The sequence below is a fragment of the Copadichromis virginalis genome, linkage group LG20 (genome assembly GCF_057382275.1).
Source record: "Copadichromis virginalis isolate Kocher_CV1m ecotype Utaka linkage group LG20, C_Virginalis_male_GT1.1, whole genome shotgun sequence".
NCBI lineage: Eukaryota > Metazoa > Chordata > Actinopteri > Cichliformes > Cichlidae > Copadichromis > Copadichromis virginalis.
Window position 1 is genome coordinate 20,485,421 of NC_140637.1, and position 24,104 is coordinate 20,509,524.

Sequence of the window (24,104 nt, forward strand, 5' to 3'; positions counted from 1 at the left end):
AGCAACTTTAATCGACAAGGACCTCTGCAATAAAGGCAGACAGTGTGTCCTCAGGTAATCCAATACAGCCAGCCTCTGACACACACTATTTTTATATGTGTGTGTGCATTTGTGAAAAAGAATAATAAAAAAAAAAGATTTTTAAGATTTCTGTATGTGTCTTTAATTCCTATGTGTGTGTGGCTCTTTTTATCTTCTCGCAAGAAACTCCTCTATCGCGCCCCGTATTTCTTCCACTTTCTGTCCCCTCTCTCTACCTCCACGTTCATCCTCCATATCTTGTTGTGTAGGTGAAGATGAGTTATAGTGGTCAGAGCGATGCTGCTGATAGATGAAGGTGAACTCAGCTCTGGCCTACAACAGGAGACTTTAGAGGACACGGTGGCTGCCATCCATCCTCCTAGCCGCCTACATATACCTAAACTCTCAGTGCACACTCGAGCGCAAACAGTTTTTTTTTCTCACACTAGCTATAGTTTTAGAAAGTGGCTTGATTCTCACCAAAGACACTGTTGCATCTTTTTGCACATTAGGTGAGAGATTGCTTTTTTGTTTTTTCCCCTGTGAAAAAACAAAAAAGTTTGTAGCCTCTGCTAAATCTTTTTTAATAATCTGTCATTTGATGTGTCAGACTTGTCAAAGCAGTGTAATTCTGTGTCTTGGTTAAAGATTTATTTTGCATTATACACATTCCAAGGTATCACTGTCGTGCACTGAATACTGAATAATATTTCTGACTTTATATAAAGCATGTTTCTCTAGACTAGCTGCACATAACCTTGGAGGATTCCAGTTTATTCCTTCATTCAGCCCCAGCCACCGGTTGCTCTAATCAACCCAGTGACTGTTGACTCAACATATCCCAGCTTCAGTGTTAGGGCAGTTCATCTTGTCACGGTTTAAAGGACATCTCTCTTCTGCAAGTATTATCGGTGTCCTACTTCAGTGCCACACCTGCTCCTTTATCAGGCACACGATAGTGGGGATGGTGAGCAGTGCCACTGGGAGAGCCCCGAGTCCCACTTCCTTATCCTGTGCGCCCAGGTGTGGCCCTCTCCCATATCCGCTATCGGCGGGAAATTACACGCACCTTAAGCCCATTACCACTTCAAAAGGAACAGGCATAGGGAAGTGGAGTAGAGTCTTCCCATTAGTGCCCTGCAGCATTCAGTTGTGCTGTACCTGTTTCCACTGTCAAGAAATAATTAATTATGGCAAATTCATTATCCTGGCACCAAATAGCATATAGGTCATCCAGGGGTCTACTAGTGTAGGTGAAGAAAGGTGCTGTGTTTGAATGTCAGTATGTCTTATAGCATTCACTGTATTAAGCTATAAATCCGTTCCATTAGAACAGGTATATGAGAAAAACCCTTCTTGGGATTTATTGCTGCCATCACCAAAGGAACGGATTAGAAATATTTATTGCTGTGCATGTTGCGTTTTTTTGACTCCGGCGTAGACTCTATTTTCCTGTCATCTGCAGTTTTGATGGCACACGAGAAGGCCAGATGATTATACTCTTTTCCATACCTAGATATTTTACCACTGGATGACAAGCACTGCAGTTCTGTATGGAAGATGCATATCCATCAGTGCTACAAATGTTTACATGCAAATGAAGGGATATGTGGAATGAGTGAATAGGTATAGGGAGAAAGCGTCTGAGGGCTCAGGAGAAAGTTATCACTGCTGTCAGCAGAGTTGATCTGCGTGTCATCATGGCTGCTACGTTAGTTTAGAATCCATCACTGCAGGGGAAATGTTCTGTCGCAGTCACTATGGAAACAGAATCAGGAAGTAGAGACAGTGCTGCTCCAAAGTAGACAGAGTGGTAGTGAGCACACATAAAATTGAAATTTCTTCCAACTGAAGAAAAGGAATAGAAAAAGAGATGGAGGGATATGCTCGGTTGGACAACCAATGCACTGCTTGACTGGAATGATTAAATTGTAACTGCTGGCTGAAGTGTGTTTATGTATGTGTGTGTTTTTGTGTGTGCGTTTCTGTGTTACATGTGAGTGTTTAAGTTTTCTGTTAGTGCAGATGAGATGAAAGCATCTTTGGGTGTCATAAAACATTAAGGCTTGTACTTATCTAGCGCTCATATCCTTGTGTCCCAGCTAAACCGAATTGCCCCCTCATGAAAAACCCATTGGCTACCCTCTAAATATTTTCAGTGGGAAACTTGACCTGGCTAGTTTTGGCATAAAATCCACTCTGACAAAGGTGACATACTTGGCATGTCACCATTACTCAGTTAAAATGAATGAAGCACTTCTTGCATGAAAGACGATATCAGTGCCAGATCAAACATATTCTCTTATTTCCATCAGTGTCTGTAAAAGAAATCTTTTTACATTCCACAACTCCAAAACAAACACAGAACAAGATGCATGAAATACAAACTTAGTTCAGGGGGGGCTTTAGGGTACTGTGAGTCACCAGTCTTTTCCACCATCTTTATTATTGTCTATGATCATTTAATACCCATGAAGACAAGAGATGGTAATAGGAGTTTTTGTCCTGGCACCTTCTGTTAGCTGATGGACTGTGTTATGCTGCTCTATAATTGCAGTATTTTTCATGAGCATTGGCAGTGACAGAAAATGCATCTGTGCACACATCAGGCACTCTCACACCGGATGCTTAACTTTTAATATAAATCAAGAAAAGGTTCATTCGAGTGAGATAGCTGAAAGATTTGAAGTAAGAGGAGGAAGAGCAGAGTGATTATTTGAATCAGATTATCCAAATTATTATTATTTATATATTTATATATATAGTTTTTAGGAAGTTACTTAGAGCAGTATTGATATGCATTAATGTAAGCATTCACATCTATTGACAGATGTTTCTATGCTGCAGTACCCCATGGTATATTTTGGAGCATGTTTTTAGCTTTTAGTCAAGTCAAGTCAAGTTGGCTTTATTGTCACTTCAACCATATACAGTTTAACAGTACACAGTGAGGCGAAACAACGTTCCTCCAGGAACCAAGGTGCTACATGCAACATAAATTTACAACATAAATTAACAGAAAACACTAAATTAGCTAACTAAGAGGCCTAGTTAGTTGGCTAGCAGAGACAAGACAGACTGACCTAACATAAATTACAACATAAATTAACAAAGAAAAATCTAACTATCTAAGGAAGACTTTTTTTTTTTTTTTTGTTATCAGACAGCAGACAACAAAGAGCAGCAAGAGCAGCAAAGTGACAAGTAAAGCCTTTGGTATCCAGTTTCTATGACCTTATCATTTTTGGGCCAAGGCATATAATTAAAATTTTTAATGTATCTCACAAGTCAGATATATATTTTCTATTATGTACTTAAGGAAAATCGAGAACATCGTAATAAAGAAACTGAAGTTACTGGGTTTTTAATCAAAGCACAAACCTGAGAGGACAGACAGCAAATCATGTTAGAGAGAAATGTGAGGAGACAAAAAGCAAGATGTGAAAAAAAAAAACCCCAAATGTCTTTGCATTAGTTTTTAAGGCTAATAAAAGTAGAACATAAAATCTGATTTGGAATAGCTGTGCTTCAAGTAGGGTGTCATAATACCTAACATTTAATAATCGGTATCTTTACAATAGAATTACACAATTCTTGATGCCCAATTCACAGGGCTGGCTGATGTGGAAAAGAAAAATCTTATCCCGATATTGGTGGATATCAATTTATAATTCCTATTTAGCTGAAAGGTTTATTTTCACTCTTAGCTAAGCTATATGGTTAATTTGATTTAAATGCTGTTTATTTTCTGTCACAAGTTGACCAAGATAAATGTACTGTCGAGCATTATACAGCTGTATTTTAAATAACAAATATATAATGTAGGTCTAATAAATTTAAATCTGTTACAGAAGAACAGATACGAGGTGGAAAACTAAATTATATTCAGTTCCAAATGAACATAAAAGATAAACTCTATAAAAAATCTATAATTGTGCTAATAGTTTAAGGCAAACAAATAACTTAGAAAATGAACAAGTAAATGGTATGGGGTGTCTGGCCCATTGCTACGGGCCATTCGATCCCTATACAACCGTTGCAAGAGCTTGGTTCGCATTGCCGGCAATAAGTCGGACTCGTTCCCAGTGGGTGATGAGCTCCACCAGGGCTGCCCTTTGTCACCGGTTCTGTTCATAATTTTTATGGACAGGATTTCTAGGCGCAGCCAAGTGGCGGAGGGCTTTCACTTTGGTGGCCTCAGAATCTCATCTCTGCTTTTTGCGGATGATGTGGTTCTGTTGGCTTCATCGGGTGGGGGCCTCCAGCTCGCACTGGAACGGTTCGCAGCCGAGTGTGAAGCAGCGGAAATGAGGATCAGCACCTCCAAATCTGAGGCCATGGTTCTCAGCCGGAAAAGGGTGGAGTGCCCACTCCGGGTCGGGGATGAGTTCCTGCCCCAAGTGGAGGAGTTCAAGTATCTCGGGGTCTTGTTCACGAGTGATGGGAGAAGGGAGCCGGAGATTGACAGACGGATTGGGGCTGCGGCTGCAGTGATGCGGACGCTGCACCGGAAATGAGCTTCCTCCGAAGGGTGGCTGGCCTCTCCCTTAGAGATAGCGTGAGAAGTCCGGGAGGGGCTCAGAGTAGAGCCGCTGCTGCTCCACATCGAAAGGAGCCAGCTGAGTTGGTTCGGGCATCTGACAAGGATGCCTCCTGGGTGAGGTGTTCCGGGCATGTCCCACCGGGAGGAGGCCCCGGGGCAGACCCAGGACACGCTGGAGAGATTATATCTCTCGGCTGGCCTGGGAACGCCTTGGTGTTCCCCCGGATAAGCTGGAGGAGGTGGTTGGGGAGAGGGAGGTCTGGGCCTCTCTGCTTAGGCTTCTGCCCCCGTGACCCGGCCTCGGATAAAGCGGATGAAGATGGATGGATGGATGGATGGACAAGTAAATTACTTTTTGGTTGTGTGGTACAGGAAATTGAAGACAGAGAGTTTATAGTTGGTGGACTAATTTTGATACTGTGTGATTGTTGATGTAGTTTAGGTGTGGGTTAGGGCTGCTCAATTAATCGAATTTTAATCACGATTACGATCTGGGCTTTCAACGATCATTAAAAATGACTGAGCCGATTATTAGCCCCTCCCTGATTTATCCGCGACACCTTAAAGGCCGGTCCGTGAAAATATTGTCTGGCATAAACCGTCCGTGGCGCAAAAAAGGTTGGAGACCGCTGATTAAGAGGACCCGAGGGAAGCTCGGAAAGCTAAGCAGAAGTTATTTGGAGAGGAGAGTGACTGCTGTTGGTTGAAAAAAAGAGTTTAAAAAAAAAAAAAAAAACTTCAGTGGTGTTGCACACCATTTTATATTATTTTTTTAAAGTCATTGTTAACCCTTTAAAGCCGGTCAGAGCAGCACGCTCCGTTTTGCGTAACTATTTTTAAATCCCTGTAGAACCTGAACAGCGTAAGCTAGCGCAATAATTTGTTTTGCATATGAAACCGGAGGAGTTGTACTTACATCTGATGCCATCAGCTTGTCCTCGGTCACGGTTTCCTTCCACATATAGCTTTGCAAAAATTGCATAAAAAGCGCTTGCAGGAACAAAAACATAATATTCCAGAAACAGGCTTTGCCGTTCCTATCAGCTGTTCGTAACACTTCCCACAGTGAAATGATGCACCTGCTGTTTTCTTTGCAAATTTGCATCATAGGATTGTTTTTTGTTTTTCCTGCAGTATATAAAAATTGGTCTATCTCCAAAATAAAACTATGAAGACACTCAAAATAAATTTCCTGTTGTTGTAAACTATTTTTTGCAACTTTATTGTATTTAAAGTTTTGAGGGATAAACCTCTTAAATTTCTCCAAGTAGAAATATATGTAAACAAAACAAAAGCGATTTTCAATTTTTTTTGTAGTTTATTGCACTTTTTTGCAATTTATGTAATTACTATGGACTTAATGCATACATATTATTAAAATATGGGCTATAACAGTTGTATTGATGTATAGCAACTTGAAATGCTCCCACAAATGGCACTACAGCATGTAAAAAAATAATATAAGCTCTGGTGGACTTGGTTCTATAGTAGGTCTTAAAGGGTTAAATAAATATCGTCAAATAATCGTGATCTCAATTTCAGTGAAAATAATCGTGATTATCATTTTTGCCATAATCGAGCAGCCCTAGTGTGGGTCATTCACACGAGTCTCACATTATCATGTATTATGACTACTTCCATTTTACAGTTATTCAGCACTCGGTCACCGAGTGTTGTGCCTGCATTGTACAAAGCGGGCGTCCTCATTCATTTAATGGAAATACCCTGCTTCTCATTTCCTCAATAAAGAGAAGCATCAGCATCTTTCAGATGGTCCGCAGGGCTCATTTAAAGGGCCGGGGGCACAAGATCCCTTATTTCACTGCAGGCTCTGTCTCCTGCTGATAATCATTCTACAGGCTTTTCACAACAATCCAACATGTTCTGCTCAACAGCCTGTGGATACTCTCCAACTGTAATCCATGATTCTTGTGTCTTTAGGGGATTACATGGTAGTTTTTTGGTGTCTGACTGCAGGAGTTTCTGATGAAGGATTTACTCAAACAAGCAGCATCTACATCAACAATTTCAACAATAACCTTAAAATGATGTCATACATTTCACAGAGAAAAACTGACCAAAGTTGGACTAAAATGCAGTCTTTTTCATATGAGACATGCAAATTAATTAATTTTCTACTGTGCACTGGTGTCTTGGCAGTGAACACATATCAACAAGAACCTTTCTTTGCATTCATTTTTAATAAGCTTGTCTGTCACCTTTTCATTTTCTGAATGTTTGAGGCGCTAACGAATGAGATGTTGTATATTCTCCATGACTCTCATGTTGCCGTGCCAAGAGATAAAAGTCACGAGAGTTTATCGTTAAAGAAAGGTTAAATTAATAAGAAGACCAGTATGTGTTATGCCGATCTTTTATGTGGACACATTTCTGTCTTGAACTTGTGTGATGTGAAAAAAATAGTTGCTGGTAGTAAGTTATACTGTAAGTAGCCCCAGTGTTGCAGAGCCATTTGAAAAAAGGCTTTTACTCCCCTCCTAGATTTGCACCCATAATGTCACAGTTTTTACCCTAGATGTCATCAGCCCTGTACCACAAGACTCATATCCAGGGGCTTTAGTGGCAGATCTTTAATAACAAGTGAGCCTCCTGGAGTGTTAGTTATGTTTTAGAGAAAAGAGATCGGAGGTTTGAGATTGAGTTTGTTGTCGTCTCTCCTTGCTCTCAGTGGGAGCTAAGCAGTGTGATGGATTAGGTATGAGGAGTGTCCGCTGGTTTAATGGCAGGTCCAAGGCAGCCTGAGGAGATGGTTTTAATCATATTTGCCTCCTCATTACCCTCCCGTCTGCTGCTTTAGTGCTGTGCTGGGAAATCAATGGCAGCCAACTACCTCCTCTCCAAGAACAATACCAACAAATGCTATAAACCAGGTGTCTTTGTCAACGCTGCTGTTGAGTTGGTGTCATTTCTTTACTACTGTAAGTACATGGATTCATGTTGACAAGGAAAGCTAACCACGCTGAGAAAAACTGAACACATACCGAATTCCTTTTCTTTTGAAAAGCAAAAGCCAGAGCAGATTATTATGAACCTCGCCGTGGAGATTGGGCAAGTGGTTGTGTATAAATCTCTAACATGCTATTACTTATTTCATTTATATTTTTTTGTTATGTCACAAAAAGACAAAAAAAAGTTTCTCATAATATTCATGGAGCAATATTCAGAGAAGCGATGGCTTTTCCATAATAAGCAGAGTAGTGACCTTGATAATGGTGTGTTGGGGAAAGACAGCTGGTTCTTATCTCCAAGGAGACCTGCTAAAAGTCGGCAGTGTGACAGTGATGCCTATCATTCATTTAGCTATGACCTCATCCTCCTTCACTCTGAGCACAATTCTAGTCTCAAAAAGCATTTTTGAAGCAACAGATTTGGAGGAGGAAGAAAACATTTTTCAGACTGACTTCCACTGTTCTTCATGTATAATTGCACAATTAATTCATAAACAGCATGTTAGTTACAGGGCAGTGCAGTCTGGTTGTATTTTGTTTTCTCTTTTCTTATTTTTGGTCTAGAGCCTAATGTATTCAAAAATTATAACTGTAGCTCTGATCTTGAATAGTATTTTGGTGTTGGGGCTAATCAAATAATTTGGGGGCAATGGGATTCAGCTTTAGCAGCTGCACCTGAATGAAATAAATGATTTTCGATTTGGACCTGCTGTTTATCACCATTCATTCTCTTTATTGTTCAGTCTTTATTTTCCAAGAGTACATTATTCTTCTAGGGACCTTTATTATTTTTTGTGGTCTTTTTTTTATTGAAACATCTCTGTGCCTATTACCGTGAGCAATGTGAAGGGGCTAATTGCATTTCCAGCAACCTTGTTAATGACAATGTTGTAATGGCTTTCAGCTATTATTGAATTGACTTTCAACATTGCCATTTTAGTTTACACAACTGCCATTTGCTTAAAAGCTTTGCCTCTGTACTTCTGGTCTGGCATGGTTTAATATGTGCATGTGATAATAGGTTTATTTCTGTGAGCAGAATTAGTTCCCAGAAGACTCCATGGGGACAGATTTTTCAAGTGTGTTTTGGCTTTGGTGCAGTGCATATTGTTTTATGAAGTATGCAGGTGTCACAGTTGTTAGGCATTAGAAATTGTATTTAGGAAGATGAAAATCTAAAATTATGTAATCAAGAACCTTTAATGGTTTTTTGTTGCTGTTTTGTGTTTTAATGGACTTAACTCAGCCATGAACTGTAGCGACTGTTTTATCTTTGTAACAGAGTAGATGTGAATTCTGTCAGTGTATTAGTATTTGTGTTAGGTGTTTTCAAAGATACTGTATCAAGTGGCTCTCAAAATGAATTCAAAGTTGTCTACATGAACAAAGCATTAGTCTGCTTTTATAGGCTAAAAATCTTTAACTCTAAGAACATTAGTGACAGGGATGCTGGATTCATTTTAGAAGAGGAATGCCAAAAAACAATAGTCCAAAAATGCCAAGATTGCAAGTCAAACTGTCACATTTAGGATGGAAAACTATGTTCCTCAAAGCCACCATCACCAATTTAGTGCGTTGCAGCCCATTCTCACTCCCGATGTGTAATATACCGACGATTTGTCACGTCCCGAAGCGTCCCATGGGAACACAAAAGACGACCTTCTGCGTTCCTTTGCTACAAGCCGGAATGTGGATGAAATCAAATAGAAGGATGCTCCCGCAGTAACACACGTTCCTGCCGTGTATTCCAGCCCTAACCCTAACCATAACCTCCTAACGTCAACCACCACCTTAATCGTGTTAGTGTTTTCAAAGCGATTTAAGTAAAATAAATGTACATGTGTAGATTCATTCCAAACTGTTCTCATGTTTCCTCATTTTTCCGAACTTGTAATATAGGAACATGTTGGGTGCCCGAAAGCGTATTTCCACACACCTTTACTTATTAGGGACTGCTGTTGACTCAAAAAAGAAATTAGAGGACATGACGAAAATCAGCCTGCTATTTCTTCTTTTTGTGTTTTAGTTTATTTTTTAACACCAGTTGGCTACTTGTGTCCACTGTCTTATTTTCTGTGAAATAAGCAGTACAACAGTAATTTACAAGATTCCCTCAAAACACTTAATGTGGGCTGAATGAGCCGATTATGTAAAAATTTGGATATGTTAAAAAAAAAGAAGTTAAAATGTCTTTTCATTATTTAATCCAGAAACAGTAAACGTTCAAATATTCTGTCTTTGCTGTTTGTAAAATGAAATATTTTAAACCTTTTTTTCTTTTAATTTTTATGATTATCACTTATAAAAATTAGATATCTGGTATCTTAGTTAAGTAATCTTTCAATCTGTGTGCTCTGACAGCAGTCTTTTGCTCATCTCTACAAATGTATTCGTGTATGGATTGGGTGTTTCGCGTCTTCCCCTTGACTACACTCCTTGGATGTTTCACAGGGTTCAGTTCACTGGTCAACATAAAATGATCAGCAAAACATCTCGTAGGAGTCCTGTTAGAGAAGGAATTTAATATTTCTATAATGCTTGTCAGCAGAAGCGCGAAGTTTCTTGAAAATCTGGTAGACAGCTTTGTTGACTGACTAAAACACAGTGGACCGACCGCTGCTTTCACCAGCAGCTTTCATGGCACCCGGATAATCATCGCACCGAAAATCAAATACCTCGGGTTCTCTGCCTCTCCACTCTACTTCCAGACTCTACGATTTTAATTTCCAGAAGAAATGCAAAATATATTTTCTTCTTAAGAGAGGAGTTTGGCCCACTAGACAACACCCATTTTATCTTTAGCCCAGGTATGACACTTACAGTGTGGTTTCTGTTTCAAAAGTGACACCGACACCAGTTCCTTTGAAGTACCTGAATCTAGTTTTTTTTCACCCTACTTTCAAAACTATAGAAAGGAGGATTATCCAGGGTATGCTCATTGGCTAATGACTCCTGCTTGGTTTCATAGTGAGATGGTCATACTCCTTGCTCATCAAATCCAGTTTCAAAACATCAATTCCAAGGCTGCAAAATGCACCTCACAAACCAATAGGCAATGTAAAGGTGGCTATGCCCATTACCCATACTGTCTGTGGTAATGACTTTTAATACCTCAAAAACATGCCCTAATTGTTCTTAATGTGCTGGTATTGGATGGGAAAAGTTCAGATGTGATCATCACTACTATCACACATACATACACGTGCTTGTAGATTCTTTATTTACTAATTTATTTTTAGACAGGAATGTTTTTATGTATTTGTCTGTGTGTTTTTAGAGGATATGTTTTATTCCTTATGGTCTTAAATGTTCCTGTTGGGTGTGACAGTGTGACAGAGTGCGGTGATCCCTCAGCTGGCCCTCAGCTGGCCCTGCATCACTGCATTTCTCCTCTGTCCCAGTTCACTCCCTTCATCTCCAACTCTACATTTATCTCACTTTTCATTCCACTGGGCAAATATGTCTTAGTGTTCTTAACTTCCTGTCGTTTTGTTGTCCTCAAAGTGTTTTATTGCTGTTAACCATCCTACAGTCTATCTAATCTTTCTCTCTCATTCTTTGTCGCCTTGAGAGTGCTACAGTTCTCCCTGCAGAGGACAGCAGAGAGAGCAGATATTCTTCAATTACTGTGATAATATTTCCCTCTTCAACCTTGCACGCTGATTTTGGATGCCTACCTGACAAAACATTGGTCTGGAAACGACAGCTTTCCACAATCACAAAATGTGTTTCAAATTTGAAAATGTGTTTAAGGTTCAGTGGGATTCATTCACTTGAGTTGTTGTTGTTGTTGAGCTGTTGTCTGCTTGCCTCTTCCTTTCCAACTGACTAACCATTCCTTCTACACTAGATGATTTAAAGCTTCACTGGTAACATGATTTTTAACAGATTTTTAACAGATTTTATTCTTCAGCATCAGGGTGTGAATGGATATGTTCATGTGAAGAAAAAAAACATAAATATGTTACCTTGCTATATGGAGATCACTGGTCTCTAAATAAGAAGGTAAGCTGGGCACCCTGAGCATACTGTATTTTGAGCACTGCTAGGAAAATGCACATTTATTCGCATCACAAAGTCAACATGACGTTAGTTAAGTTGCCGTTTCCAATGTGACTTTTTTTTTCCTCTGTCTTGAAGTTAAGAAGAGAATATAAACACCTTTGCTTTTGCAGTAATGAGTATCCACCAATGCTTCTTTTCCAATCAATAACCAGACATACAATAGCTATTTCAACTTCAAACTGCTGAATGACAGATAAAATTTAATACTGGAAGCTAGTATGGCTGGACCACTGGATTACCTTGACAGAGAAGACTGAAACCGTCTTATAAACAGCCAATAGACTGCAGCTAGAGGTGAGAGGAGAGCATCTTCCTTCAGCAACCTCACCAGACTCGAGCTTTGGGAGCTATCCTCAGTTCTGAATTAGACATTCAGGTTGCAGACAGTCTATAGCTCTTTCATTGGCATTGAGGCTGTTGTGTGGCTGTTTTTCATGTTCTGCTCCAGTGCATCCACAAGTGGTTTATAGAGTCCCTGGCACAATGTTGAATAAAAGCATCAACTGCACTTTGTACATGGAATGTTTTGAAAGGCACCGTACTTCACTTTAACAGGAAATCTCTTCCTGTATTTTTTCGGGCCTGAAAAAATAATACGTAGACTTTTTCCATTCATCGTCTCTTTGTATAACGTGCCTCTATGTGAACATCACAATAATACTGGACATGCACTTATATTCTACAGTGGTTCCTACAGTCTGAGGACTTGATGTTGTCATAATTTCTTTCTTGCATCATGTTTGAACTTTGTTTTGGATGGTATAAGTGCAGTATTTATTTTAGCATTTATGTTGCTGCAGGGGGACCAGAAGTGATGATTTTGGACACGATGATAGAAATGTTTGACCCTGGAAGTTACTGGTAGATTTTACAATCTATATGAGTTCACATGGACCCACCATAATTACATATAAACATTACATAAGCTTTTGGTTCCATTTAAAGTTGCACCAACCTCCTACGCTCCCACTTGTGCCTCTGTCACAAAGACTGCGGTGCTGCAGCCAGACTAATAAGTACACAGCGTTTGGTGCCTATCTTTCTTATCTAGTAGAAATCATATTTACTGAATGTCTCATAAAACCTTTTCAAGCCCTTGACTTCTCTTCATCAAGTGAGATATACTCTCATTTACCATTACTCTGACTTATTTGCATTCTTTGCCATCTTCAACAAAAGTAGATTTTCCTTTTATTAGTTATAGTTTTTAGTTTCTTTGGTTGTTCTAGTTAGGGTTGACATTGTGCAGTCAACGCTAACTTCATAATAAAAAAGATAAACTGATTTTCTTTTAGTAATGAAATTTAGACTTTTCACAAATAACTTAAGTTCACCCTGTCTCAAGTGATGTGCTGTAGAAATGTGAAGCAAATAAAAACGAATTGAATAAAGGACTTAACATCCAGCCTTATTATATTTAAAGTAATACAGAGTGCTATAACAGGATATATCTATATTTGATTCTGTTCATAGTTAATTATGCATAATCCTCCTAATCAAGTGTGAATCTAATCAATAGAGTGAATGTATAATGGAATGATTGTAATGCTTGAAATTTGGCCCTGAGATTTTGTGTGTGTTAAGATGAGAAGAGGAAGTGCAGCAGAGCACCGCAAAGACCAGTTGCAAGATACCGGAAAGCACTGAGTGTGCCAATAGAAGTGGAAAGTGCAGAGAGCGGAGTCAACAGGATGTGACTCGTGAAGCAAGCTATGTGTTTCCAGAAGGCAAGACAGAGAAACATGGCTGGACATGTTTACCACTTCTCTGCATTGCATTGCTTCCAGTGCAGTGTGTGGAATCTATATGGCTCCTTGAATTAATATTAATCCAAATTATACCATGTGCATGTGGGTGTATTGCACAATCAGTTCCAAAATTTTAAAAATGGAATAATTAAATAAACAAAGACAAAAATGCATTCATGCGTTATGTGATGACAGAAAATGATTTGATTGAATAGCTAAGTCATTTAATTTATTTATTGTAAAACAAATATCAACATGCTCAGTTGATACTTATATATTTTGTATATTTGTATATTTTAGTAAGAGACAGGCATTCGTATATATTATGCAAGGTATAGTTGAGCTCAAGGGAATGAGCACAACACTATGTAGTGGCCTTTTTTTGTATGAGATTTGCTGATTCATTGTGCTATCATGCATAAAAATTTTTTAATAGAGGGCTAGAGCAAAATTTGTATTCAACAGTATTCGGTTGTAATTTTTACTTGTTCCGTTTACTTAAGTGCTTTAGGTTTTTTATAATATGCACCCACAGTAACTGTTTCTGAAAATGTATGCACATATTTTCATCCTGTTAGTTGTTCTGGCAGTCAAACTAAAAGCATCAACCTTTATACTTCAATAACATTGAGTTTATTGCACTTTTAATGCATTATATTTAATTCCAAATGTTCCAAAGAAAGTATAAGTTCATGATGTCCTACAGCTATAAACTATGTGCGCTGAATGAATGAATGCAGAGATGCAGTCTACCCGAAGCCCATGTAATCTTTGTCTCATGCTGAGATGTAGTTTTTGTTATTTAGTCATTATTGTGAAGGGCCCCAGGGTTGCAAAACCCCGCATTTTTTAAAATACATGTGCATGAAACAGTAACTTAAAATGAAGTTAAGAATCCAACAATATACTTGTTAAAGAGGATATTGCATTTGATGTTAATTCAGTTCAGATAGCAAAACGTTGAAACAATGGATTGCAGCTCTTAAGGTTTTATTCCACCGAGACTGACAATGTCTCCTCTTTTATCTTTTCAAACTAAGATATGTATAGCTGATTTACTTAAGTGCATCTGTTGTTGTAGCATCGCTCCTCTCATCCCTTTTTAAAAAGCATCTCGTCTGAAGCTTCTGATCATAATTTGAACAAAAAGGTTATGAGAAAAAAAAAGTACCACATCTGGTCTTGGCCAGTATTTAATTTACGTTTTTTTTATTTTACTTTTAAGGACAAGAAAATATTCTTTTGTTGTTGTTGCCATCTTTAGTTTCACTTTGAAGGCTTTTGTCATTGTGTGTGTGGGTGTCTCTCTATAAAGTGTGTGTTTTTATCATGCGCGTTTGCCTTTGTAAGTCTGTGCGTTTATGCTGATTTTGAAGCACATGTTAATATTTTATGTGTTTCAGAACATTAAAAGGAGTGCTAGCTGGAAAATATCTGCTATTAAGTAGAGTGGACGCAAATAATATCTCTGATGGAGGACTGGCTGTTAAACTGATGAAAACTGTTCTAGAATGAGATTTTAGGTTGTAGTATTGTAACTGCTGAATACTGTAATCATGGATACTGTATCCCAAGCTGCACTGCTCATTATCATTTAAAAGATAAGAAAGATGTATGAAATAAAATAAGCGTTAGCATTGGTTTAGTGGACGTGACAAAATGTGTCGATTGGTGAACGAGTGTTTCAGTTTCTATGCTAGTCAGGTGGTTTCTTATTTAATTTTTCTGTTATAATTCAAATCCCCTCCCCGTGTCTCCTCTTTCATTTTCTCACTCCAAGATGTAGAGTTTGCGTTGACATATATTATATGCAAAGCATTCATTTACATAATGCATTTTACTCCTAAATCCAGACTCTGTGCCAGATCTCGCATAAGCTACCTGCCAAGAATGCATGCAGATAGGAAACAGTGAGAGAGAGAAAAGGTATTGTAGAGGAAAGCGTAAAGAAAATATACTCCAAACAAAGATAGGCCAAGGGCAGTATAAGGAGGGAAGCCAAATGAAAATGGGGGGCAGAAAGGTAAAATAAGAGAAATCTCTTGTGGAAAGCTGTGAGGGAGGTTAAAAAGGCAGAGGACACGAGGAGGACTGAAGGTGCCACTACTTTTCATCCACTGCCTGATCTGTGGGTGGCATTCATGACGGATGGAGAACCACTCTAACTGAAGGTCATATCCGAAGCCCTGCCATTTTGGACTGCCACTTTCACAGCGAAAAGGATAAGTAAAGCTCAGATTGTTGTGTATTCACCCCACTTTCTCTATAGCTGTGTCGATAGAGGAGGGAGAGACAGACAGATGAGGCATGTTGAAGAAATTGTAAGCTTTGAATGCCAAAAAATGATTCACAGTTGTCTAAGCAGGATTTATCTTATCATATCTCTCTCTGTCTTTTTTTTTCTTTGCAAAAGACATTCATACACTGCTGTTCTCAGACTGATATCCAATTTTAATAACAAAGATTTGATCCTCCTTGTTGCTATGTCTCCCATTTTTAATACACCACAACTGAGGTTTCAAATTGCAGATTTTTCTAAATGCATTCCTTTATTTAATGATTAGCCTTTCCACCAGATAGTTCTACAATACAATATCGTGGACAGCTTTTGTTCATATCCAGCTAAGTAGGATTTTTGTTATCAGTGAGATTATTTCTACAAGAGAGACCATACCACGGTAGCAATTACATAAGCATTTGTCATCAAATCGGATTCAGCCCAAATCGGGTGAAACAAATTCCTGGAGGGAAACAAACTACAGCAGACAGCATGTTTCTGAGTTTGCTTTTCCCAGATTGTCACAAGGCTTAAGGACAGCAGTCTGTCACGGCTCCAGCGTCCCTGCAGTCTGGCTCTGACGCAGAGCTATTCGTCTGGCGTTAGAACCATTGCTGGAGCTGGAAGTTCAGACTGGGTTGTTATCCCCCAGGCAGGGCAGAATGCTCATGGCCAGACGACCTCGCTGCCCAGCCTCTAATATCTGATCAAGAACCATCTGCTGAGGCTGCCAGAGCCCACACACTCCCCATACTCCTGACCTCTCCAAGGAAAGCCCGATGGGAAATCAAGCCATTAGTGGACTATTAGAATGATTTTGATGACCATTAGAAAAGAAATGTAGCACAACAAAATGACATTTTCACCCAAGGAATGGAACATTTACTTTTTTGTTTATTAAGAAGGTAGCGTGATTCTGCTCTGCAGTTACTTCTTACTCTTTCTGATTTCTTGTTCATTGTGAGAATATGAGCTTCACCTCTGGCATTTCTTTCTCAAAAGCGTCTCCAAGAAAGCAGTCTGAGCTGAAAAGAATGTGATTAAAAGAAAAAGAAAAAGAAAATACAATATTTTTTGGGTAATTTTATTTTATGCTTTCTGATTATTCTTGTTGACAGATAAAAATGTTAGTACTTGGGCACAAAATAATGCAATTAGCTTTAAATCAGTTTTAAATTCTTCAAATACAGCCCGTTGTTACATTGAAGCTCAGCGATGAAATGGTGTCACAGTACTCAAAGAAAGTGTCCATGTTATACTGGCAGAATGTTTTGTGGATGTCGATATGACATGGACTCATATGAGAGAAAGCTTTTAAGTTCCAAAGAGAAGTATATAGAATGTGTCAAGAGTGCAGTTCACATGAAGTTTTAATGGCCTGCGTGAACAGTTCCCGTTCCTACAGTGTGTCGTGCAGCAACACTCGCCAGACCTTGATAACAGTTGGTTAATGGGTAATGTGCCACACAAGAGTGATGCTGCACTTTCTGTTTTCATTTTGTTGCTGTAGTGCAGTAATTAATCCAGCTGAACCCTTTGTGCTCACAAAATAAATGCTTTCCATTTTCATTAATAGACAACTCATTAGTACATAATGAGCAAGAAGGCAGCACTCCCCGCTCTCCCCGTGCAGCGTGTAGCACATGAGCATGCGCTGCACTCAGCTAATTAAAACCTAGGATTGTCTCCTTGTATTCTTCTCTATAAGAAAAAAAGAAAAAAAGCACGAGCTTTTAAAGCATAAGTTAAATGAGACATGGTATGCAAGCATTTTACACCCCAGAGGTAAAAAAACATTATGCAAATCCTCAGTTGTGTGCTCTATAGTTTTATGTCTGAATAACATATTATGTATTGCAAATAGAAAGCTATTAATGAGAAAAAAAAATGCAGTTGCCTGTGGTTTCCATTTTTGAATGCAACTTGAAGCTAAGAAAAGATTTCGCTAATCGTATCCATACCTTTAAATCTCACAGACTTTAAGGTTAAGTCCTTCTTTCATCAATCAAAAGTTTGAATGTAATGATTAATGGCAGTGACAAGCTGCCTTTATCCTTGAGTGCCAGTGACTTTTCATCCAGACTGTAATTTGGGGCCTTCAGCTGTAGGTGACATCTTTCCTTTTTCTCCAATCACCTGTTGTCATGGGAAGAATAACAGTGGTTCTTTCTTTTTTTTTCCCCACCATCCACTGTGGGAATAAAGGATGCAATTTCAAGGAAAACGACGTTGGTACTGAAATGGCCCTCGACAATGTCTCGATAAGGACTTTTAGGATCATAAAATCTCTACATCGATACGTGCTCTTGATATAATATAAACAATTCTGAGAACCAAGTCATAAAAATCTAAAACATTACCTGAATTAGATTTGTCCAATTCTCTCTTCAAGGGCATCTTCTCATTCACGTATTGGACCCCTTTCAAAGCTGCTGATATTTTTAGATTGCTTACTTTAACTCCCTTTATGACCACTTGCACTGTGAGCTCTGTGACGAGGAATGCCAACAGGAGCATGCTCGTCATTTTTTTTGACAATCACTGAGTTATGTGCCACAAATCCCCTCCCTAGGGTGAGACTATTAATGTGGAGTACTACTGTAGAGTCCTAAAGTGACAGAGGGAGAACAGTAGGTGGAAACTACCTCAATTGTGTTGCATTCAAGATTGCCATCATGTGTACCAGTTTTTGAGCCACACAAAACTGGTACACACAGGAGGTTTTGAGCCACACAAACACAATCATCAGTCATCACCTGCTGCATCTGCCAGATTTTACTTCCTGTGATGTTGTCCAATTCTTAAAGTATAAAATCAAATTCAAGAATCACCATTTTGACACACTGGAAGAATTACAGTTACAGAACAGGATGTGCAAGGAGCGATCTGTAAATCACACTAACACTATTGACCAGAGGTCCATTAGAAGAGAGGGGAGACAGCCAAATTCTAATCGCCCCTCATATCATTTTAAAGATTTGACATAACATTTTTTTTTTACATGAAATATATGATCAATGATCCTCCGTAAAATCATAAACATCATTAACATCCAGATCAAAAATGACCAGCATTGCCATCTATCAGATATTGGCTTCTTTTCTTTCAGTTCTAATTCTAACTGATGGACAATCACTGCCCGTGAGCGAACATGATTAAGAAATGAACAACGACACCATTAAATTTATCCTAATTACATTATACTGACAATATATCAATAGTGAGCAATCATCTCCAGGCTGAGCATGTGTTTCTAAAGTACTTTCTAGAAATCTGCATAGTCCGTTCATAGCTCACACACAGATAGATACATGAGTATAATTGCACACATGTATTCATATTCAAATCACCGCACATGCACACTTGAATCACCTTCCAGTGAGGATGATGTTTTCATATGTCATGATGAGGCAATGATTTGCTGCGAAGAATCCTCGCTTCATGACGGGGAGACAAAATCGAACCCAATTTCTGTTTGTAATTAAAACCATTTCCACATTCGCCTCTTGGAAGGCCACAACATTCAGAGGTCAATAGCAGTCTAATTCAGTCATTCAGGGAGCTGTACTGCAGAACAACAGCTTGCAGTTTCCTTAACATCCACATATTCTGAACATGCAAATATAGTAGTAGTGTGGCTTAATGGACCATAAGAATTAAAAGTTTACAGTGACCTCCTGTTGTTTCATTTTAAATAATGTTGTCTCTAAAACTACTTTTACTGTGATTTTAAAACTAATTATACAATTCTTCTGTTCTGTGTTGATGTTCATATCATTTGTGTGCTGAGTTTAATGACCCAAGATCATCTGAGAATCTCTGAAGTCAGTCAGTCAGCAGTCTGAAAATAAACTTGTTTTCTCTTTATTCCCAAACAAAGCCTGAGTAAGAGTTTAGTTTGAAGTTGAACTGCTGCATTTGTGGTCCGACATTATAGAGCTAGACTTTCCATCACTCGAGGGTCACACAGTACTCGTGAATATAAGGTGGGAAACACATGTGCAGAAAGGCAGGTAAAATGTCCAAAACGCGCACACTTCAGCCCAGAGAGTTTGTAGCTACTCGTCACTGATGGTGATAAATCTCGCTATCATTATTAAATCCATCACACAATGTTTATGACTTCAGTCTAGTCTCCCGCAGGTATGCTATTTCATCTTGTAGACACGCAGTAAGGATAGAAAGAACAAGCTCATTGGTCACAAAGAGAGAAAGCATTCTCAATCAAATAGGAGCTTACCTTGCAAATAAAGTTCTATATTTTGATGCTTCCATGTGACAGATGGTAAAAAATATGCCAAACTATATAAAAATGTGCTGACAGAAAACAGAAGCAGACTGTCATCGATGGTACAAAGTGTTAATCAACTTTTACCGCATAACATATTTTGCAGTTTGGCAACTTTTGTGTTATTAGTCATCTGAGAGTTTTAAAGCACACAAGTGCAGATCTACTTTGAGCCTCTTTTTGATGAATGTCTGTTGATGATTTCGTACGGGGAGTCAGCATTACCAGTGTTTCAAAAATTAACTTGTTCCTGCTGAATCATAGTGGCAGGTTTTTTTTGGCAGATTAACATGTATCCTGTTGATATTGCTATATAGAAGCAATGCGGTTGAATTGCTGTCCTACAACAGGTACATAACTATTTGTAATTGCTGTCTCAATGCACCAAAATCGCTTTGAATACCACAACTGACTGCTAGCGATCACAGAGTTGATCCTCATCTTTGAAGCAACCATTTTAAAGTGAACAAGAACCCTGTGCATTGAACAAAAAGTTTATTGCACAAAGCTGCAATAATTTTGGTCGTGCTGTGGAGATTAATCTTGGAGAATTTTTTATATCAGGAAGGATCTCGTGTCACATGCACAATTTTAAACGGACAACTCTTCATTTTGTAAAGTTTTACTTCCACTCTTTTACTCTTTTGCACTATATTGGATAAAAAGTAGTCTTCGGGCAGATAGATTTTATTTTAATGGCTACTGAATGTCATAAACATTTACACAGTGTTTGTAACGGGGCTCGATTAGATTAAAATCTTTAAACTGTAATATAGTCTTAGCTTTTCAACTTGCCCTCCTTTAAAATGAGAGAAATCATCTTGCATTTAAGTCGACTTAAAGTGTGCATAAATAATAAATTAACTTAGCATCAGTCTGCCTTTCTGTCACTTTCTTTCTCTATGCTTTTTTCTTTTGACACTAAGAAGGTAATTTTATGAAAGGCGGGGAGAAATGTTTGGGACATATTTATTTCCTTACGTGATGCGATTATTCTCACAATTTTGCTTTTAGTGTCCTCAGGCACGCTTTTAGGCACAGTTAACTTGACTGTGTTTAAATACATACTTGTGGAAAACCTGTATTGACATATTCCCTTTTTGCATAATACTCAAATCCACCGGAGTGTGCATTGGCACATAAAAAGCTATTCACTTATTCACTGCAAATTAGTCTCCAAATCCATATAAGCCACTGATAGCTGGGAAGAAATGCAGTAATCAATGACAGAGGTTTTTCTTTGCCTCCCTAAACAGAAGAGTTATTTATGTGTACTGACATCAATCAGCATGTAGTCTCTGCTTCAAACCAGCAAGTTCTAGAGAGGGAAGAAGTGCTTTCTTTTAATGATTTATTATAGCCAATCTGGTGTGTGTTTATTATTTATCATTATTCAAACAATGTTAAGAGAGCATGTTACTACATTTCCTTCACATTTCTTTGCCAGTGTGTTATATCAGTGTCGACAGAGAGGAAGTGGCGCACAGTGTAGCGTAATGCTGTTTGCTGCAGGTAACTATTTGCAGTGACAATTAATTAAAGCCAAATTAAACCCTTTTACATTAAAAATAAATCTGTTAAATTGTATTGTCTGTTTCTTTCCTCGTTGCCGCTTCTTTTCCTCAAAGCTGCATTTAGTCAACTGTAAACTGTCTCCCCGCTGTACTGTGCATTACTGCGAAAAGTCAACACAAATATCAAACTAATGCAGTGGAGTATTATAGACTCCTAAAAAGATTTCAACAACAGCAGCTTTCTGCTGACCTTTTATTCTTACCATCAACTACGCTGAGAAATCTTTCAATAGCTTTGCATAATAGTTTTGATTTAGATTTGTGTATAACAGTGTGTAAATTTGCTTATTGTGGTCTACATCCCGATGAACATTTGGACATCATGACTGTTGATCTGCTGTATATACCACACACAAACACACACGCTATGGCTCTGTTCCATTTTTTTTAAAGTTGCATTTTATGGTATCACTCTTTGAACTATTTTCTTCCAGTAGGGCACATTAGCTAAAAGAAAGCAGGCAAAGAGTCCAGGTTAAGTTTGCTCATTTTGTTTCTGTTGTTCTTTTGTTGAAGTCGTACATTCTGTCTTTATTCTTCCCATTTTTTTTAAAATAACGTCTACTAGCACAGACTTTAAGAAGACCTTTTTACAGCATAGAGTATGCTATCTTAAATGACACATGACTGAAAAACACTGACAACTATCATGCAGTTTTTAAAGTCTAGTACTAGTAATCAACTTGTATTGATTGGGGACAGTAACAGTGTTTTCCTACTGTACGAACACTGATTAGTCACTTACTTGACTAGCAGTATATCCCAGAAAAAGCTGCTTGTAAGACCCTCTTACTACAAGCACTTACCAGGGCATTACTGTCTGACATACAGAAGTCTTTCTTTTACATAATAAATGAAAAAAAAAAGTAGTATAAGAGCCAGCGGATGTGACATGTTAGGCATTATTTTATCGGCTATGTCGCTGCCCTGAAGGTTTTAACAGTAGTGAGGGATTGTAAGCCTTTGGGCTGAAAAGGAAATGGACCAAGGATTTTTCTTTTAGCGATAAGGTTGACTGCACCGGGCTGTGAGAGTGCTTCACTGACTAATTATTTGAAGCCTCCTCTCAGATTAGGGTAGAAGTGCAGAGCTTATGGACAGTTGCATAGCAGACAATCAGACCATGTAATAACCAGAGCGCCAATATTTGCTCAAATCCACTGTAACACCTCGCAAAACAAAAGTGTGTAAAGCCCTAATGCTCAGTCCAATCCCACGGCACACTGCCTTGATAAACACCGACGCCACCTTCACAATGGACGCCATCTTTACTCTGGCAATTAGGCAGAGTTTTGGATTATCGCTTCCTCAGCCCAGCACACCACAAATCCTTCCGGATTCAATTATTCCCCTCCCACGTCTGCGGCCATTTGGGCTTTTTGGGCACATGGCCAGTAGAGGAAAGAATCTGAACTGCTCAAAGTAAAAAGTTAGAAAGAAAAAAACGTTCTTCTTCTTCTTCTTTTTTTTTTTTTTTACTATGCCTATACTCCTGCAACTTTGACGAGTCTATTAAATTAAAATGAAACCTCGGGAACTTGCAAACACTATCCTGTTGAATATTTTATGAGAACAATAAGCTAAATTTACTGTGATCCTTTCCTTTAAATTTTGTAAGTGTTCGGTGTTATCTGAAAAACATTGCACTACATCCTTCCCTCCAAGCTGCTGATGGTTTGATCCTCCCCCTGTAGGCCAGGAATGTCTCCAGTGGTTTCTGCATAAGAAACTAAAATGCTTACTGAAAGAATTTGATTTAGTCTGTCTTATTCTACTTATTCTACTTCAATTGAGTTGTTTTCGTGTGTTAGACAGCACACTCGGGGTAAATTGTGTACAAGATCAAGGGTTTCCAGGGTCAGGAGAGTTGCATCTTTGTAATTGAGGGCCTCTCTTCAATGTGTTTGCTTAGATGCTTTTTTGTCTTCCACCTGGTGACTCTTTGTGGAGTACAGACATTTCACTCTAGTGCCTTTGTGTGTGTTGCCAGCACATCTGCTACACAGTTTACTCATGGTAGCATGGAAATTTATCACAGGTCTCAAATAAAGGACCTCCTTTTTTTGTATATTACCCTACCTGACCCATCACACTGTTTATGCTTTTGGGTGCTTTTCCCCTCTCATCAGTAAATGGCCAACTGTGGCTGTCACCTGCGTTTTATGTGTCTCTTACTCACAGCCTAACACTCTCCTCTGTCCTTCTCCTCTTTTTAATTACAGATACTACTGTCTCATCCCAGAAAGGTAAGACAGCATTTAATCAGTCACGTGTAGATTATCGCATATTTTCAGATGGGTTCCACGTGCTTGTGTTACTCCTGTGTGTGTTCCAAATTTTTGCTAATGAGATGACAAAACATTTCGTGTTTTTTTGTTAATGTTGATTTGAAATTGAGTCACTCGTGGGTTTTGTTGCACAACAATCTTTTTGATTACAAAGTCAATCACTCACACCCACTGACACCCAGACTAAATTACCTTGCTACTCTGCAAAGGCAGACAACCCACAGTCTGTTTTTATGCACTGTTTTCTGTAGGTCTTATGTTCAGATTAATCACAGTTCTGTTTAGACTCCTCCACACTTTCATGTGAATGCTAATAAGAGGTTGGAGGAG

General features: G+C 38.6%; 1 protein-coding gene across 1 annotated transcript in view; it reads left to right on the plus strand.

Moving 5' to 3' along the window:
• The window catches only part of LOC146684705 (cadherin-4-like), a 254,586-nt gene that overhangs the window by 76,053 nt on the left and 154,429 nt on the right, over positions 1–24,104 (plus strand). Inside the window, exon 3 of the mRNA XM_085444974.1 lies at positions 23,709–23,732. Coding sequence (XP_085301100.1) covers positions 23,709–23,732 — 24 coding nt within the window. The remainder of the gene's footprint in view (positions 1–23,708; positions 23,733–24,104) is intronic.